This window comes from Pocillopora verrucosa, chromosome 10, assembly GCF_036669915.1.
Source record: "Pocillopora verrucosa isolate sample1 chromosome 10, ASM3666991v2, whole genome shotgun sequence".
NCBI classification, from domain to species: domain Eukaryota; kingdom Metazoa; phylum Cnidaria; class Anthozoa; order Scleractinia; family Pocilloporidae; genus Pocillopora; species Pocillopora verrucosa.
The window spans coordinates 15,405,503-15,425,596 of record NC_089321.1 but is presented as its reverse complement, the minus strand read 5'-3'; the positions used below and the strand labels follow the sequence as shown (position 1 = coordinate 15,425,596).

General features: G+C 37.4%; 2 protein-coding genes across 2 annotated transcripts; one reads left to right on the top strand and one right to left on the bottom strand.

Moving 5' to 3' along the window:
* Positions 1-1,706: 1,706 nt before the first annotated feature.
* LOC136283681 (fibropellin-1-like) lies at positions 1,707-8,342 on the bottom strand. Its single transcript, XM_066172882.1, has 16 exons — positions 8,240-8,342; positions 7,281-7,349; positions 6,742-6,929; positions 6,274-6,352; positions 5,861-5,977; positions 5,380-5,493; positions 4,985-5,098; positions 4,653-4,775; positions 4,166-4,279; positions 3,845-3,958; positions 3,621-3,734; positions 3,436-3,549; positions 2,962-3,075; positions 2,671-2,784; positions 2,187-2,300; positions 1,707-1,828 (listed from the first exon to the last, which is right to left on the bottom strand). The coding sequence occupies exons 1-16, from the start codon at positions 8,340-8,342 to the stop codon at positions 1,707-1,709; spliced, it is 1,827 nt and encodes a 608-aa protein (XP_066028979.1).
* A 2,761-nt stretch (positions 8,343-11,103) lies between these two features.
* Positions 11,104-19,027, top strand: LOC131772267 (aminopeptidase NAALADL1-like). Its single transcript, XM_059088154.2, has 6 exons — positions 11,104-11,197; positions 13,092-13,454; positions 15,374-15,584; positions 16,003-16,194; positions 16,977-17,253; positions 17,491-19,027. Exons 2-6 carry the CDS (start codon positions 13,204-13,206, stop codon positions 18,738-18,740), a joined length of 2,181 nt encoding a protein of 726 aa, XP_058944137.2. The 5' UTR covers positions 11,104-11,197; positions 13,092-13,203; the 3' UTR covers positions 18,741-19,027.
* The last annotated feature ends 1,067 nt before the right edge of the window (positions 19,028-20,094 follow it).

Here is a 20,094-nt window from a genome sequence, read left to right as displayed (position 1 = left end):
CATGGTGGACCGCCTCCTGAAACACAAGCGATCACACACATTTATGGTCAGCCCTGAGGCAAATGATTTATTGATTTTCTTTCATGTCCTTACTTACTTTACTAAAACTTAAAGCTGCTCGGAGAGCCTTAGTTTACAAAGCGGTAAACATAATTAGTGAACGATGTTCCCACAGCGTCATTAAGGCAGTTGGTAGCTTTTCCCTCTCTAGCGTAAGTATCTCCAGCCTCAGGACCTGACCAGCACTCCGCATAATACTGGACAGAAAAATATGCGTACCTGAAAAGCAAAAAAAACAAAAACAAAACATACTTTCCTGCTTATTTTTGTATTCCTCATCTCTCATGTGGGGCCTGCTAGATAAGTGGTTATTGTTTTGGACACCAGGTGAAGAGGCCTAGGTCCATGCCTCGACATTACACTTATGTTCCCTTATTCACTTCAGGGTAAACCGCCATTGCTAAGTAATGCTGACAAAATAATGGGGATAGCCTTGCAGCTGATTCGTCAACGTCCATACATATAGGTTGGTAGTTGACTTGTAAGTATTTCTGACATCCCATCTAAAAGGCCTAAACTTTTGGGAGAATGTAGTTCACAACCAGTGCAAGAAGAAATACTGTGCGATCTCAAATTAGATTGTAGATCATCCCCGCGGGAAGATCCAAATCAAGGCTTTTATATGAACATTGATCTCTTTTATTCCTATTCGTTAATGTAGCTTTTCATTTGAATCATATTACCCTTTTTTCTGCGCCAGTTTTGCGCACTTGTCGACTGTAAGCTCCACGTGTTTCCAATTTATTTCTTTGCGGAAGCTCCCAAGAAATTCGGGTAAGGGGCGCGGCGCCACTCCTTTATCATGGAAACAGCCCACAGGTTCATAAGAGTTCCCTACAGAAAAAAGAAAGGTTGCAGCGATCATCAGTACTGTTTCAATTATTATGTATTCATGCCGCTTTCTTTTAACCGGAAAATGTGAGGATAGGTCTACCACACTTACTGATGGCGGGTGTTGGCATGGATTGGGCTGAAAAATAAAAAAAATATATAAACTTTATGAAAAATAACTCCATCAAAAGCCTTTATTCCTGTAAACATTTTAACCATAAAAAATGTAAATATTTACTCTTTGGACGTTAATGTTATACCGGAATTTTACTAGTCGGGCTTATTGACATGTCTTTTTTTTTTTAACTTTTTATGGGGGATTTTCTTCTAACCGCAAAACGTAATCAAGTTGAATCGATTTTTTTCACGTCCGCCTGTGGATCGGAATTTATCTTCTTTTTTGACTCCTCTACGTTTGTTAGGTTTTGATTGTCGATTTAAACTTTTACACACTGCTGTAACTATTTTATCCTCAATTCACTTATACATAGAGCAAAGAGCATGGGATCAAAGTTTCCAAACCTTGATCGCAGTAGAAACCTTCGTATCCAGATGGGCAGATGCATCTATACCCAGCAATGTCATTTATGCATGTTGCACCATTTTGACAATAGTGACTGGCACATTCATCAATGTCTGAAAAAAGAGAAAATATCTACTCTACTAAACAATGAACACCTCAATATTCACGGTTGTGGTGTAAGTAAATTAAAGGGCCTACTCGAAACTTATGGAATCGAGCGAAAAAAAAACATTTTCCATCACATGCTTTGTTTGTCAGCCAGTCTGCTCATAACTAAATGGAGCTTTCAGTTTTACTCACCATTTTCACAATCTTTCCCTTCCCATCCAGGCATGCATTCACAAACGTAACCGCCATTTGAATTGCGACAGGTACCTCCATTTTGACACGGGAAAAGTTCGCATTCGTCCACATCTTAAAAGGACAAAAGCTTCTTTACATTGATCATGAATTGACCTAAGAGTTTGTACTTAGTATGGACTTCTCTTCGTGAAGGCATCTGTTTGGCCGGCCAGATTAAAATTTTAATGTCGTTACATAAAATTCGAGTAACCACCCGGTGGTTGGAACCTTAGACATTAGTAAAGGAAATAACTGAAGTTAGTTTTTGGGAAAGTATTTTGACCACAAATATGGCTCGATGGAATAGCTAACGCACGTGACTTCACTCAATCCATTCCAACAAATCTTAAAACATTAGCTTAAAAGAGGATCTCACCGCGACTTCCCCATTGGAAAGCTATAGAGAAATATCATTGAGCTGTAAACCAACCCTTGTCGCATGCTTTTCCGGTCCACTGGTTTGTACACTGACAGGTGAAATCTCCTTGGGTGTTTGTGCAAACTCCATCATTTTGGCAGGGGTTGTTCATGCATTCATCAATGTCTGAATAAGTGTAAGATGTTTATATATCGTAGTCAGATCAGACTTAAGGGCCTTTTAAATATCTTTATTCCGAGGCTTAACAAAAACGATAAATGGCGATAAAATATTGATTGGTAAGTCGATAATGATAAAAATTATAATAATAATCATGACGATAACACTCTTAGTGAAAACTCTTTTCATTACACAGAAACTAGGCTGCGAGGAACTAACGATAGTAGGGTCTTTCTGTCTTGTTACGTTTGTAAAGACATTTAGTTACAAATACGAACAAAAATGTAATGCATCTTGCACAAAATGAAAGTTTAAATTTACTTTATTTTGTTATTCATGTTTTACTTATGTCCTTAAAGTTAGATTAATAACCTACCTTGATCACATTTGGCTCCTGTCCATCCAGCGGCGCATTGACAAGTGTATCCCCCATGTGAGTTGATACAACTGGCTCCGTTTCGACATGGGTTGTTATTACATTCATTCACATCTGGAGATAAAATGATATAAGAATTGCAATCTTTTAAGGATCCAGAGAAAAGCCTCACTATTGCTTTTTCATGGATAGGTGACAATTTAGTTGAAAGAGAATTTTAATTAGCCTGGAAATATTACCTTTTGAGCCTAAACAATTTTCCTCGTCTCGTGACATTACAAACCACTATACCTTGCTCGCAATCTTTTCCAGTCCATTGTGGGACACAGCTGCATGTATATCCTCCTTGGTCGCTTTTGCACGTTCCTCCATTCTTACAAGGATTTTTTTTACATAAGTCAAGCACTGAAAGGGGAATACCATACCTCGTGATGAATGAGATGTAGCAAAGCCTTCGCTAACCGCGTGTGAGCTAATCGATGGAACAGATATGGCCTAAATATACAGAGCATCAGCCAACCCCTTCAGCCCCTCCCTTAAGAAACTTCTCGTCTGCGATCAGCTCAGAATTGACTTTACTTGATAGCTACGCCTTTTCTTATAAGGTCAAAAAAGATAACGAAAGCAAAAGTTAAGAATAAACAGTAACCAAAAACAAACAAGCAAAGACAAGAAACAAAAAACAAACAAAGAAACAAAGCGATGCAAACTACTAAGGTTTAGTGCAGAATTTATCAGTCTGCTTCCAATTACGTATACGTTTACCTTCCTCGCAATTTTCTCCTCCATATCCATTATCGCATTTACACTTGTAACTTCCATCCTTGTTCTCACAGGTTCCTCCGTTTTGACAAGGATTGTTGTCGCATTCATTTATATCTATGGAGAAAAAGGGAAGGTAGAAATTTCAATAAAGGTCATTTACCATTTTATTCCCAAAATTCACTAACCTTGGTCGCAGAAATCTCCACCCCAACCAGCAGCGCACGTACAGCTGAAACCCCCGTCCTTATTGACGCACGAGCCACCGTTTTTACAAGGGCCGTCCAAACATTCATCGAGATCTTAAGTGAAGAAAATTTAATTTTCAGTGGATTTATTTGACAAAAAAAAGAACAAAAAAAAAAAAAAAAAAAAAAAACTCAGAAAGAAAGAAACGCTTCCGATCACTCACCTACTTCGCAGTTCTTCCCAGTCCACCCTTTCGGACAGTTACATACATGTGAACCGATCTGATTTGTACATTGTCCGCCATTTTGACACGGATTTTTGTCGCACTCGTTGACGTCTTTTAAAATTAAAAAAAAAAAAAGAAAAACGGTTAAAACGGCAGTAAATGCTATTAAAATACCTAACTGCTCGATTCTCACGGCAAAATAACAGAAATGCTGTGTTTTAAAAAGTTTTCAGTAGATTAAGGCCGCATAAAAGCAGTCGGTTTTTGGATTTAACTGGTTTAAAATAAAGGAAAGAAAGAAAACTTATTAGATCTTACCTTCATCGCAATGTTCCCCTGTCCACCCAGTTACACAGCTACAACGGTATCCTCCAGGTTTGTTTGTACAAGCTCCTCCGTTCTTACAAGGATTGCTAAGGCATTCATCCAAATCTGAATCAATAATCATGATCACACCAAGTTACTTTAGCAATATTCTAGGAGTCGTCGACGGTCGCTGTCATCGTAGTTGTTTTTTCCTCAGCCCAAGTCTCTCGTAAGTTGATTATCTATTCGGCACGCTTGAAAGAAACTTGTCATTTTGCAACCCGTGAAGGATGATAAAGCTTTGTCAGAGTAACACAGTTCAGAATTAATAGTAATGGAGGGTCGACTTTCCATTTTTCAATTGATACAGACACACTTGAGAGGAAAGGTGCCGGGTGATTTTTCATTCAGGGTACACTTAAGTGCCTAGGTAATGTTAAGAGTCTGATAAAAAATTAAATAAATCAAACTCTGAAAAAACATTACCAATCAAACCTACCATTTTCGCAATGTTTGCCGGTAAAACCTAAAGCGCATGTGCACTTGTATGATCCTAACAGATTGAAACATTTTCCATTGTTCTTACACGGATTTCCACTTGCAAGTGAACACTCATCAATATCTGGATGTGAAATGAATAAAGGAAATAATGTAAAGCTAGATATTTTCTTGCATAATAAATCAATAATTTGCACGTCTTTGAGAGTTCTTTCGTTCCTCCACCCCTTTAAAAATTGGAATTTGTCGCACGAGTCTACATGGAACCTATTTCCCCACGCATAACAGTCCCATCTGTACTCTTGTTCAATCTCTTTTTTTTGTTGAACTCACCTTGGTCACAATTCTTTCCTGTCCAGCCTTTGAAGCAGAAGCAGCTGTATCCTCCATCGTTGTTGTTACAGGTGCCTCCATTCTTGCAGGGATCTTTTAAACATTCGTTTATATCTGTGGGTTAGATGCAAATTTCCTCAGATACCCTGTTTCAAAAATACGACTTCAAAATGATTAGCAGGCCTAGGTATCCTATTATGATTTTTTACCCCCATACTATTTTAACCACTTATCATCTCATTTTGTCTATCTTCAACTCTTATAAAATAAAGCCTTACTAAAAATTGGAAAGTGTGCTTCCTAAACTAGATGAGCTCAAGACAGGCCATCTAACACTTTCCGTCTTCATTAAGTTTATGTTTATGATTCGTCAAAAAAATTAGAAGAACTGTCACCTTGGTCACAGTTCGTTCCGGCCCACCCTGATGTACAGCTGCAACTGTATCCACCAATCTTATTTTGACAACTTCCTCCATTCTTACAGGGCTTACTGCTGCACTCATTCAAATCTGTTGAAACCAGACAGATAAAGATAGCGTAACCTTACAAAATAGCGAGATATGCTGGGACCTCTCCCTACAGTTTTATTCTCGAGACGACTAGCAGAAATTTTAAAAAAGTAAATTTTCTTTCTCCTGGTTATACGTTAATGTACCTACCCAAACCCCTTCCAGCCAAACATCGGAGTTGAGTCTGATATCGACCCAAAGCTGAGTCAACATGCTACCCCATTTTTTTTCATTGACTCTACCGTTTCTGCTCTTTCAGCTTCCGTTTGTTCGTGTGTTTGCTTGCTTTGTTTCTTTTTCTCTTTACTTGACATTGCGTAATGAGAATAGAAAGCAACTAGACAGCACTTTTGTCATAATAACTCACCATCCCCGCAGAATTTACCGGTGAATTCTTTGGGACAAAGGCATTTGTAGGATCCGATGGTATTGACGCATGTTCCGCCATTCTTACAAGGATTTCCCGCCTTACATTCATCGATGTCTGCAACATAATTTGGTGCGGTTATGATGTTATCAGTTAGGATATAGAGGAATGTAAATGTACTAAGATGTTGGGATCTATTAAAAGATGGAACTTAAAAAAAAAACGCGTGAAATGTTAAGACACATTGATTTTTCTCACAGAGAGTGTTCTTCCCGACACAAATCTAGAGAAACAAATTTCATAAAATGTTCCATAAGCGATTAAGCAAGTGAATATTTGGAGAAAATTGCAACCAGAATAATTATGATCATGACAACAATAATACTTGTGGAAATGGTATATTATTTTTTTACCTGAGACATGAACAGTCCCAACAGGAACGCCACCATCAAAGTTGTTTTCGCGACATTTATACTCCAAAAGCTCATAGATCTGAAGAAAAGAAAACACTTGGTAAAACTTAATTAAGTTCACTAATAGACCATCTTGATTAGGTCTTATTAGCCTCCACTAACTTAGTTCATATTAAAAATGTCAACATTTATTGACTGTAGAGCTTGTCACCCACAGACTTCTGCCATCTATCACTAGTGTGGTTTCAGCTTTTATACGCGAACTGATACACGTGATTTCTTCCATTTGATCAAAAATCAATTTGTACCTAAAGCTAAACAAATGAAACGATATCCAAAGACAACAAATGAACGCGCAATAGCATTCAGAAAATAAACTTCTTTAGCCCTCTACCAGATTTTAAGGTCTGCTGATCAATCGGTAAACTCACTGTGTTTCTATGAAATTTTTCATAAGATTATACTTACCCTGACATGGTATTTCCCAGGAACACTCGGAACCTTCACATCTCTTGTGGCACAGTGCGCTTTGCAGTCAAGATCACGCTCGGCATGAATATGCCCAGCACACTTGCTCGAACCAGCTCTTGCGTGGAAGTATACTTGCCGAATGCATGTGGGGCAGTAGATGTCTTTACGACAATATTTGTAGCAGCCTGTCGTTATATAAAATCAAAGCAATTGCAAGTGAAACCTGGAAGTGTAAACCTTGGAGGTCAAATATTAAGAGGCTATACCCTTCAGAAGCATTTTACTTACGTTAAGATTCGATCTTCCCGAAACGTTGATGTCTTTTTTCGCTAATCATTAAGAAAAGTATTGTTATTATTACCATCATTATTGTTAGTATTATTAGTATTATCAACATTATTATAATCAATATTATTATCATCATTATCCTTGTCATTATTATTGTCATCAACATATCTCTAGATTTCAATTGTATATACACATGCAGCGAAAGACCAGCAGTCTCCAGTAAGATTCCTTTTAGTGTATTTATTTACCTCTCACTGAGATTGTCCCTCCTTGGGGCGCACTGAAGTAAGTTTTACCCTCAAGCCAGAAAAGTGGATCTGCAAGTTAGATTTATGGAGACTATGTTTCGATATGAAACACACCATAAGTATGTATATCCTTTAATCGCATAAACTGCAGTGTTATACAAGTATTTCCGGCCCTGAGAAAAGCCGTTACAACACACGTGAAAAAAAGTCTTATTTTTTCACGTGTGTTGATATAGCCAATCAGCTGCTGACACGTCACTCGCCTTTGGCGCCACCCGGTCAAGTTGACGAATGAACGGCAAAGCCTTCACGATTCTCAACAAAAGTTGTTTGTCTCAGCTTCCTCGAATTATGGCGGCTAAAACACTAAAAAAACCGTATTGCTGACAGACAGTAAAGTTCAAACGTTCCTAGAAGGGGAAGAAAACCAATTTACTAAAAGAAAAACAGAAAGTTACTTATTCAGTGGCTTTGGTGTAACCATTTCTTTCGGCTGAGAATGAAAATCGACAACTGGAAGGATTGGCCGTTTACCTGAAAGACTTCTGCTGTCAGTAAGGACAAAGTCAATAGATAAGATTTTTGTAAATTGAAAATTACGACCATTGTTGTTTTTGTAATCATGATTCAACGCATTTTCTATCTTAAGAGTTAGCGCCAACGCACTTTACGATTGTTGTTCGGGGATTGTCGATTCATTTACTTTCATTCATAAATAAAGTCTGCTTTTATTCTTAGTAAAGGACTATCCTGTTTATATAATAAACAAAGTAATACATGTAGATGTGCAATTTCTCTTCTCGTGTTCAACTCGAAGAGAAATTCCATATTTACGCGCGCCCATGTATTATTCTCTATATATTCCCAGATATTCCCTTAAATACCGAGGCTATTTCAATTTCTTTAAAGGGATATTATTTTGTTGTTTTTTTAATTTATTTTTGGAAATGTTTACTTACTTCCAACGGTAACAGTTCCAAGAACTACTCTATGTGCGTTGTCAGGAATTGTACCACAATTGTACTCTAGTAAACTGTATGCCTTGAAAATAAATATGAGCATTTCAAATATGTAGCAATTTCAGCTATACGACAGAAATAAAATAATTAAGGAGAACATGAAGAACACTTATGGAGTCGAGATCAAGTGGCAAGGAAACTAGCGATCGAGATTTTAGTTCTAAAAATTTAACAAAGATGTAATAGTGGTTGCGAGATCGATCATGACGTTTACGGTAAAGGTCACAAATAAACTTTGGTCTCTCAGTATTAGTTTTACGTACATATATTTTGTAGCTCCCGTACTTCGTTGGAAGTTTCATTTTATGGCTGAATTTATATTTCCAACAATTCCACATTCTTTCAGGAATTCGTGCCGTCATGCATACACTTTCATCACCCACTTGCAAATAAGGTATGCGAATACATGAAGGACAGTAATATGGCTTGCAGAACTTTAAATAACCTACAAACCAGAGGTAAAACAAAACAAGGGAAGTGCGATATAACTCACATAATTTATCAATGAACAAGGTGTGTAAAAAATCCAATGGATGAGCTTCATCTATTTAAGACAAGTGAGCCTAAAGAACTCTACCTTTCAGCGTAATTTCAGTTCCTCCTGGCTCGTAGAAATGTTTTGTTCCAGTAAGTTCAAATATTTCACCTACAAAAGATACGATTCGATTTCGTTTAGTTCTTCAATGTCAACTTTGTGATAGGGGCATCTCTGCTATTTATTAGTTATTTTTAGACCTCAGATATCTAATTTCCTCGAAAGCGTTTACGTGGAAAATCGATAGACGACGCACAGATTTCTGGAAATAGCCGAATCTTGACGCAGTATTCGTATATTAAATATTTGTATATCTCCCGTATTTTCTGACCTCGAAGGACCTACAAAAAAAAAAAAATGAATAATAATGAAAATGCTCTCCAGACATAAAATATTTATGCAACCCACCAGATCGAATTCGTGTTTCCGATGTAGCTTGGCAAAACCACAACGCAAGTACAGCAAGCAGGAGCTTCATTGCATCTATAGACAAAATTCAAATTTTGATACTCAAAAGGAAAAAAAAAAATTAAACAGTGAAAGGAAACAGAATAACATTTTATTGAACTTAGTTACCCACTTGACCAGAACCTTCGGGTGGCAGAAGAAATTAGAGGAAACAAATGAAGCAGTTGAATGTCGCGAGCGTAAATGTTACAGCATAGATAGGTCATCTCACATTTATATCATGAAACAAAAATTTGTTTCCTTAAAGCCCTAAACATCCTGTAAAGGTAAGCTGTTCAAATTTATTTCTTTGCTGAGGTGTTATAAAAATAGAATCACTCATCATGAATTACTAGGGAGAAGGCCAGAGATAAAAACGAAGTGAGTAAAAATTTAATATGTCAAAGACTGTCTTAGAGTGCTTGAATATTCATTGGTCAAGAAAAGTTTATTTTACCATCAGGTCAACTGGGTGATAAAGCGAATAAATTTAATGGTACTTGGAACAAAGGCCAAAGCTTTTCAATGCAAAGTCGTCAGCAAAGTAGTAATTAACACAATAGAGTACGGCAGTAGCATTAGGGTGGTATTTGAACAGTTGTTAGCTGTGAAATAGTCTGACAAAGTCTTTCCAAATATTGCGTTAATCACAAATAAATGACTCGCCACTATTTAAAGTAAAAGTGATGGTGATACAGGAACATGCCACTGTTTGTAAAAAGGAAAAGAGCTGTATAATAAAAGTGTGTTTAAATTTCGGCAGAAAGTATAACCTATAGCATTACAAAAGAAATTCATAGTAAGTCCACAAAGTATGAATTTTAACAAAATTTTGAGTATTATAGGGCCATCCACTCAATTAGCAAAATAATAAAGGGGGTAGATTTTTGAAGAAACTGTGGTGCTGAGTCGGTGGGAGAGTATAGCAGGTAATCTGGTGCTAACAACTGAGTTTAAAACGTAAATTGGCCACCGTAAAGTGTAAAAAAGCTGACGTTTCAAGCGTTAGCCCTTCGTCAGAGCGATTAGCAAAATAGATTGTGTAAGTATTAATGAATTGACGAACAGAACAAGAGATCTGCCTTAACTAATTCTGTGTGCTTCTGTCGATCGATTTGCATTTTTAGTGGCTGGAATGTTTACGGTGCGATTTTTATTCTAAATTCAGTGCAAAATTCTTCGTATGGTGCACGCTTAAGCATCATGGCCTTGCTGAATTCGCTTCCGTGTATACCAAGCGCACGTTGCTATGACAGCGAAGATGTTCAATTTGGTATGAATTTCTCATTCCTATTTGTCTTCTGTCAATTAACATTTGTGACAATGTAAACACAGGTCTTTCGCTTTCTCTTTACCCTTTAATTTTACTTCTTCTTCCTCCCTCCTGTTAAGCGATGGATTATTCCCACACGCTTGGTTAGATTTTCATTTTTTTATTACATTTTCTTGTCCATGGATTGTCATTGTTTGACAGTCTTTGATACAACATGTTTATGAATTGAGCGGATAAATCCGAAGCGATAATACCATTTGGGTAGAATTTCTGCCCAATGCAGATGACAGTTCCTATCGAAGAGTGCGCGCGAAGAAAAATGGTCTCCCTGCAATTATCTAATTATTTTGGTTGGAATTTTTTTTATTGCCATCATTTTAGAAGGATGTTCTAACTAAATAGCATCAAAAGACCTTTACAAACTAATCACTTAGCGCAATATTTCTTTGCATAGCTGACATATTAAAAGTAAACATAAAAACGATATTAGCACAAGGGGGTTGGAGAACAAATATTGTGAGTAGATAATCAATCGACACTGAATATGCAAAAACTAATTGTCGAGTCTTCCTTGTATCAATTAAACAAGTTAAGGAAGGAGAGCACGTTTACCAAACGCGAGGGACATCTTTTAAAACAAAGAGTAAGCGAGAAATGATTCTTTCCTTTTTTAGCTGCTGTTCAAACATGGTCAGAATTACTGCTAAACTGCTTCCCCTGGTGTTTGACCATATTTAAACTTTTCATTCATACATATTTAAGCCTAATTTTTAAGTAACCGCAAGAACTCCATTCGTAGCTGTGAATTAGATGAAAACGCTACAAAAGAAAAAAATAATGAAATATTTAGCAACGAGAGTACTTTCTTGAACAAAATAATACAACTTTAAACAGCATCGGTTTTAATTTTGCCGTTTATTGCAACACATTAAGAGCTGACTCGAAAATCGAAAAAAAAAGTGAAAAATTTAAGTTGAATTCCGCCTCCATATGGTATTGATAAATTATTTCGCGGGTTTGGATTGCATCCCTTAACTCACTGATTTATTCCTGGTACGAATAATACTGGTTAGAATCGAGGGCCCTATCTCAGCTAAAGAAGCTTTAATTATTTATTTACAGGGTAAAAAGAATTTCCCGACACATGCGTTTCTTTCTTTTTACTATTTCTTTTAATGAAACTTATTTTGCATAACCATGATGACCAAGGAGAGAAAGAAATCGCTCGGACCTACGTTTTCTATGTATCGTGACTGAGGAACTTGGAAAGGCTAAATTGTCTAGCAAATCTAAATCTATCTACAGGAAAGAAGCTTATATCTGCTTTATTCAAATCTTGTCTCATTTTCTAGATATTCGTCTAATTTTCTATATTTTTTATATAAGAAATTGCTACAGAAGGCAAGGAAACAAAAGAGTTGCGATAAATATTGTGAAATTAATAATAATAAAAATAATGATAATGATAATAATGATAATCTAATGTGTCTATTCATTTGATTACAAAAAAACATATGAAAAGTTTCAAGACGATGAAATTAATTAAAACATTTGAAAATAAACGCTTATGGATTGGAAATTTTTAATTTCTTGTCCATTTACAATTTACTGTGCATATCTTAAACCGATCGATAAAAAAGGCTGTTTTTAAAACGTTGGGTACATATATATTTCCGGAATTTTCCACACTTAACAAGGTGTCTATGACTAATTATAGCATATGAGTAATAACTTTATAAGACGGGAGAGATTTTATTAAGAAAGATAGCCAGAAGTTATTGTGCGACAGCAATTAAAGAATTTTTGGCTCGAAGAGTTACTGGCTAGAATTGCTCATAATTTTAAAGGAATTTTCAGTTGTTATTCACACGCACTTAGAAAAGTAGTTCAGATTATTCAAACTTGAAGAAAAAGAGCTATAACTTGATATGGAGGTCCAAAGGAAGGTCGTGTAAACAGTAGAAAGAAAAACCGTGGGAAAGTTTATTTTGATAACAAGGTTGTTGAGTGTAGAAGTCAAACAACTCAATTTGATCCTCGGTCTTTAAGCGTAGCTTATAGTGTTTTGTGTTGTACATTCATCTTCGTTATGGCTTAGGCGGTCAAAATGTGTTATATCAGTCTAAAGACCGTTCAAAACTTCTCCTGAGTTAAAAAGGATTAGATGATTTTCTTTCGTGCAACTTTGCATTCCCCGCCAACTAAATCATTTGATAGGCTTTTTCTCTCACATTCACTCACGCTTCTCGATTGCTGGTGTTGTGTTTATTCGAAAACACTCGATTATTATTGTTAAAAGGAACGGGGGAACCGAAAGTAAACGGAAGACCAGTCGATATGACGTTTTGTCAGTTGAAGGAAAGTTACGACAAGGATCCATTTACCCCAATCTACAAATTCGACGATCTTGACAAACTCATAAAATTGCTCAGTTGCTGAAAATTTCCAACGCACAGAACGCTATTTGCCTCATAGCACTTGAATACTTTAAAACTTTAATTAAAATTGTAATACTGTGCACTCATTTCATTTGACAGGTCTGTCACAAAGATATGCGGTTGAGTCTTCGACGAAAGGAAAATATTTCGCAGTGCGTTTGAACGAATTAAGAAGTTCAAACTTCGAAGTTTGAATGTCAACAAAGCCAAAATGGAGCTCGAAATTTCAGGAGTTAGAAGGCGATCAACACGACGCCGAGAAGTCTTCATTGTCGTTCTTTTGGTTGTTCTTTTCTCAGTTGCGGCATTTCTTATTGGGTATTTCGCAATGAAGGCTGAGAAAAATACTGTAATATGCCGTTCAGGCGATGGAAGAGATGGAAACGGTAAGAAACCGAAGGAAAAGTACCATGACATGTTTCAAGAGGAAGTAAAGGCCAAAAATATCGAAGAAAATCTCAGGTGAGAGCTTTCCTTAATTCTCTTTACCTATGCTAAAGGTTTAAGAAACAAAGGGATCTACTCGCATTGTTTATCGCCTTGATGATGATATCATGGAGGGTTCCACAGACTTTTTTGACAAAATACATATCTGGGTGATAGGAAACATAAAGCGATTAAAAAATAAATGTTTAAGCATAACTTCACTCCAATTTTTATAATTCACCTAAACACTGCCACAGCTGTCTTTAAAGGCAATCGTAAGTATAGTGATTTTTTTTTAATGTTTGGTTTAACAATCCTCTTGAGGGATACCAACTGAAATATCCATTCGATTACAAGCCGACATGATTTTTGTCTTCCAAACAATGTTATTTTGGGGAACTAAGGTCAAACAACCCCCTTAAACCATGTATTTCGCAACTAGAAAAGGGAATACAGAGCCATTGAATAACGTGTTTTCTTTTCAAATAATAAATATTTTTCTTTTGATTTAGTTTGATAAAACATAAACCAAATGCTTTGCAAGCTATGGTAACGAGTCTGACTTAGATATTGAAAGGTAAATCGAGTTATTTCCGTTCACAAAGAATTGATGCCAACCAAAACTAAAAGTTGCAAAGGATGAGGAACTTAAAACTTAAATTGTCTTCAACAGACAATTTTCAGTGTTAGTAAAGATCAATTCCGTGCAGTATTTGTGACGGTAAGCGCATCTGTAAACGAGTTACGACTTTTCGTAGCTTACCCCTTAGGTGGGCATTCTCTGTTTCAATGCAAATACAGACTACACCCGCACTGTGCCGGTTAAATTTGAAAACGGCGTTTTTAATTTTATCTGCATCAAAAGATCTGCGTCCACACAGGAAAAGATGAAAATATTTGCTTTCACATTACAACGATGAGCCACGTGATAAACGATTGAATGCACCTTTGAGCATGCGTGCTCTCCTCGCCGGTTGTGAGCGTCGTTTTGTAAATTGTTGTAATATCTGTTAGTTGTACAGTTGCAGCAGAAAATTCGTTAATAATCTTAACAAAATGTTGCAAAAAGATCGAAAGTAGAACACCGTTGATAAGATGAACTATCCTATTCACGTGATGGAGCGGAATCATTAAAACAGACGAAAATAAAGCTAAAACAGACGAAAATAAAGTTGCAGCAATTACGTTGTCCGCCACTTTGAAATTGTCATTTGAGGAGGCCTCGGGTTAAAAGATCGGTCAAGTGCGTGACGTCGGTGTTTTCGTTTTCGTTTACAAAAATTTCTCGAGAAGATTTCAAATTTATCCATTCTAGCCGGTGTTTTCAAAACGCTTCGTTTTCGGCGACAGATTCCCCCGGTGTTTTGTGGATAGAAGGCCTAACCCAGTTAACCTTTTCACTCCCATGACCTGATTGTTGATTCTCCCATTTAGCTGCTACACATTTCCTTGTGAGGCAGCTGGGAGAATTTGATGTTAGATCAAGATGACAACTTTAACCTAATAAGTTTGAGTATTCTCATTACCTGCTTGCTGGATAATGTGTAGATATTATGAGGAGAAGTAGCGTGTTCACCATTTCTGGGAGCCAAGGGGTTAATATAGCTGCCTTTTCGAATTTTTAACCCGGCTCTGTACGTGACGTAGTCACAGACTAACCTATCCAATCTACGTATGCTTAAAAATGACCCGTTAATCAACCCTTTAACTTCCAGAAGTGATTAACAAGTATCTTTTCCGCATAATGTCGAAACAAAATCTAGCAAACAGGTCACGAGAATGTTCATACTTATCAGGTCAAAGTTATTACCTCGATCTGACACCAAATTCTCGTTAACTTAGATACAAGGAAATGTGCAGCAGCTAGAAGGGAGAATTAATAATCAGATATTGGGGGTAAAGGGTTAATAGCACGTTCAGCACTGTTATCGCTCATTTGATCCACCACAATACAGGTTCATCACGTCAGAGCCCCATATGGCTGGATCGCAGCGTCAACGAGACCTTGCAGAACACATAGCGGATAAATGGAGGATATATGGGTTCGACGAAGTGGAAATGCCGGAGTACGAAGTGCCACTCTCTCTCCCTCAAGAAGACAATCCAAACAAAGTAGAGGTTGTCGTCAACGGAACTAAAAAGCTGACAATTCTGGGAAAATTAAAGGCAAGCGACTATTCCAATTGGTGCATTATCGTATTAAAATACTCTGCTGGGATATCATCCTCTCTCGGTATGATACATTGGCATTCAGAGCCCTTTTTTTCGATGAATGGTTAAAAGAGCAAAGCAATAAAGGAAAGAAAATTCAACTATAGCAAACAAAACAATGTCAAACACGGCCACATCTAAGCACTTAGGAAGAAATAAATATCTTCCTCGTACATAGCGATTTATAATGTTAGGATAATGCTTATAGAAAACGCACCTAAAACTTATTATTCCATGGACGTTAAGGCTCGCGTTTCCAAGAAACGATTTATTGAACGCAACGAAACAAATAATTAGTTTTTGTCCATATCATGATATATTATATTTTTGAATTTTATATTTATCCTTTTCTTTCCGTTGTACCATTTTGCAGGCAAAACCTGAGCCTAAAGCCAAGAAAGCATTTGACTATTTTCCGTATTTTGCATACTCACCAAACGGAACTGTAGAGGGTGAACTCGTTTTTATAAAGGCAGGATCCGAGGATGACATCAATCTTCTCTTAAATCGCACTAATGTGTCTCTAACAAACAAAATTGTCATTGCAAGAGGGATCTACGCACGGGTAAGTACACGCAAACTTTATTTCAAGCAAGCAGTCATGGTGCACGACCCAATGTAGTTAAACGATACATCAAATAAAAAAATATATATATTCCAAAAAGGAAATTATTTCCTTTTCTTCCCCTTCTGGAACAAATAATTATGACCCGTCAAGCTCATCTCCTGATGAGACCTATAACTAGTAAAAGTACTTCAAGCTTTGTTTAAAAAATTTATTAAAACGAAACAAGCAAAGTTTTTGCGCGCTGGATCAAATTGAATCAAAAGGTAATATCGAGTGACTGCCATTTTGTACTTCTTTTCGTGATTGGAGAACCTGTATGGTTTCACGCGGATTTCGGGTTAAAGGTGTTATATAACATATGAACATTGATTAGCTATGTAGTTTGAGAGGCAGTCAGCTGAAACAGCCCCCCTCCCCCCCCCTCCCTGTCTAAAATCAATAAAATCCAAAGGGTGAAGGGACAGAGAGGGAGACCATTTAAAGAGCTGGAGGGAAATAGAACACATAATCCGGCCTGAAGGGCGAGGCAGATAGAACGCCCAAAGAAGGACGAATGTTCTGAAAAGGAGCGTCACCTTTTATCATTAATCCATAATAGGATCATTTAAGCTAAATGGTGGATGATGAACGATGCCGCTGTTGTTGTCCATTTAAATATATCGTCCATTTTATGCGTTGCACTCACTTTTGTTGATAAATAGAGGTACTTCGTTGGCTGCGAAATCAATGTTAAGTTAACATGGACTGATTGTTCTGAAAATTCTTCCCTTCCATTACAGACTGACTTGGCAGTCAGCCTCGGCGCTATTGGAGCACTGGTATTTCCAGATGTGCACTCATCCAGACCAAATGATACCTATCCGTATACGTCAAAAATCTCTGGCGATGCTGTGTTTGAGAAACCAGAGGCCGCAAACTTTGGTGACCCACTGACTCGCAGAATACCCTCTATTGAAGGAATGTACCGAGGACCCAAAAATTTGACGGCCTTCGCAGCAATACCAACTCAACCAATCTCTTACAATGATGCACTAAAGTTGCTTAGTCACCTTCAAAGTAAGAGAAGAATTTGACTTCGAACTCGAAAAAATAGTAAAGGAGAAAACTTATCATCCTCAATTTTTTTAACTTTCCAACTGCATGACAAGTACCACTGAATTTCTATTTTCCAAAAACATTTAAGAGAAACTTTTTCTCTAATCATGTATCACTGCTATTTTTTATGTCGTTTAATCCTTGCTTTCGTTTGGAGAAATGGAATCGAGCCCAAAACATTCCTTTTCGTATTTGCAGGCAACTTGGTTCCAGAAGAATGGCGAAAAGAACTTAACGTCCCTTTTAGGAATGCCACAGGTCTCAACAGCTCTGACACCATTGTGCGACTTTCTGTCAATAACGTAGTAAAAATAAAATCCATCTATAATGTGATAGGAACAGTTTATGGTCGTGAGGAACCAGACAGATACGTATTAATCGGCAGTCATCGAGATGCTTGGTTTTTGGGAGCCGCTGACCCTTCAAGTGGCACCGCAGCTCTATTGGAAATATCGCGCGCTGTCAGCAAGATGCTTCGAGAAGGATGGAGGCCTCGACGAACCTTGAAGTTCTGTAGTTGGGGGGCGGAGGAGTTTGGTCTGATTGGCTCAATAGAATGGGTAGAACAAAATCAGAAGATTCTATCCGATAGAGCCGTTGTTTATTTGAACACAGACGTGGCTGTTGGTGGCAATTACGTATTGGCAACCCAAAATTGCCCCCTTCTCTCGACAGCCATATTTGATTGGGCCAAGAAAGTCAAAGATCCCAACGCACATGGGAATAAAACAAGCCTTTATGACATAATGGTGGAAAGAATGCCTTCATTCAACAATCCCAGCGAGCCCTATGTTGTACCTTACCTTTTTCTCAGTGATTACTTGCCTTTTTATATGTATCTGGGGATACCTTCCGCCGATTTCAGCTATTTCTATGGGCCTGAAATGGAACTGTACCCTGTCTATCACACGCAAGAAGACAACTTTTACTGGATGAAAACATTCATCGATCCTAAATTTGAGTTTCACGAGGCTGTTACAAAATTTGAAGGAGGCTTGCTGATAGAACTGTCAGACATCTCTATTTTACCATTCGATGTCAAGCGTTATGCAAATACCCTACTAGCTGGTTATAAAGCGCTTCCCACAAAAATGAATAACGAAACACTTCCGACTGGGTACATTCAAAAAGCAGTTTACGACTTCATGAAAGCCAGCCAAGCTTTCGAACGATCAAAGTCAAAACTGAACTCGGATACTGCTGACCCATTACAAGTGCGCATGGTCAATGATCAGATGGTGCAAATCGAGAAGGCATTTATCAGTTCTTCAATGCTCTCAGATATTTTTCTTTTCAGACATTTGTTTTTGAGCACAAACTCACCCTTCCCTGGGGTTTTGAAGGCATTCGAGGAAGGAAGCATAAATGAAGTAAAAATGCAGATGACACTGGTAGTAGAGGCGATATCTTCTGCGGCAAAAATATTACAGCCACTGCTGTCTGCCTAAGAAAGCAGAGACAGAGCATCGTAATGCGAAAATTTTATGGTTACACGAGAAGTTATCGATGCTGTTTTAGTTAGACCCTAGCTTTTTTTTTCTCAATAGGCTTTATTTTTAGTTATCATGTTATAATAGTTATAATGTTTTATGATTGGCGCTTTTAAGCACAAGAAAAAAGGAGGTCAAGTTAAGAAGCATTACTCATTAAACCAGTCTACGGGAAGGGCTATGTAAGAGTGGTTGCACAAAGCATGTTAATAAAAGGACTCCTGAAATGGAGGCTCGCTAGCTGACTTGTTTAGTACTTAATTTCTACCTTTCTTGTTTTGTCTCCTCTTTCGGATTACCTTTTCGCTGCACAAACTTTTACATAATCTTCGATAATCCTTGAGCCAGTTTACGCCATTGAGACAGTTAATTACATTTAGACCGTTAAAGAGGGTTGTCCTGTTCAACCGCCTTTTGTAATGAAAATAGCAAACATCGTCTCAATATTGCGAATATTGACATTTATGCCTGTTTGTGCCCTTTCTGTCACAAATTATGCGTGTCATTTATCGGCACATTTTACGGTAGTTGGAAGCAAGGATTTTTAAAGTAAAACTTGGAAGAAAAAGCTTGATAGGCAGAAAATTTCGAGCGTATGAAACCATTTCATATATAATTTCAGAAAAAATCACAGAATTTTAAATGACATCGACTCAATAGATTGCTAGTGTCTTTGCGTTCTAAGTCTTATTTTGCATCCTCCAGTGACGGACTTCATGCACACTTTAGCTGTTCCCTTTTTTTCTTCGATCAGCGTTATTTTATTTTCTCAAATTAATAGGGGATAACTTGTGCACCAAAGTTATGCAATCCAAAAGATATTGGTCACCGTGCTCGTTCAAGAGCTAAAGATTTTCGTACATCTTTACCTTGTCCATTGATTGAAAAAACAATACCGTGTTCTCGGAATGCGTGCGCTTATCGCCTCTATATGTGATTTTTATACGCAGTACAGGGTGCGCAGTGCAATATCGAGGAATCATCGTAAGACCTTGCAATACTCGTGATGAGTTTAGGAATGAGGTTTAGATTGCAATGAATACATACATTTGCCACACTTAGAAGCATTTTAGAGGGAAATTAATTCTCATAAGTATAAGCTGAACATCTCTTGAGATCACTTTAGATAGTCTACATACGTTTGGACTGTTCCAAGATCTCCTTGAGGATAGAGTGGGACTAATTGATGAACGACCTATGGCTGAAATTACGACTTTAAGCAGGAAAATTGCTTGAAAGGTAGCACTGGTCACGATTTTTGTAGAAATGGCTTAGAGGCGAGTGAAAAAGTTTTTGGCGGGTTACGGCTACG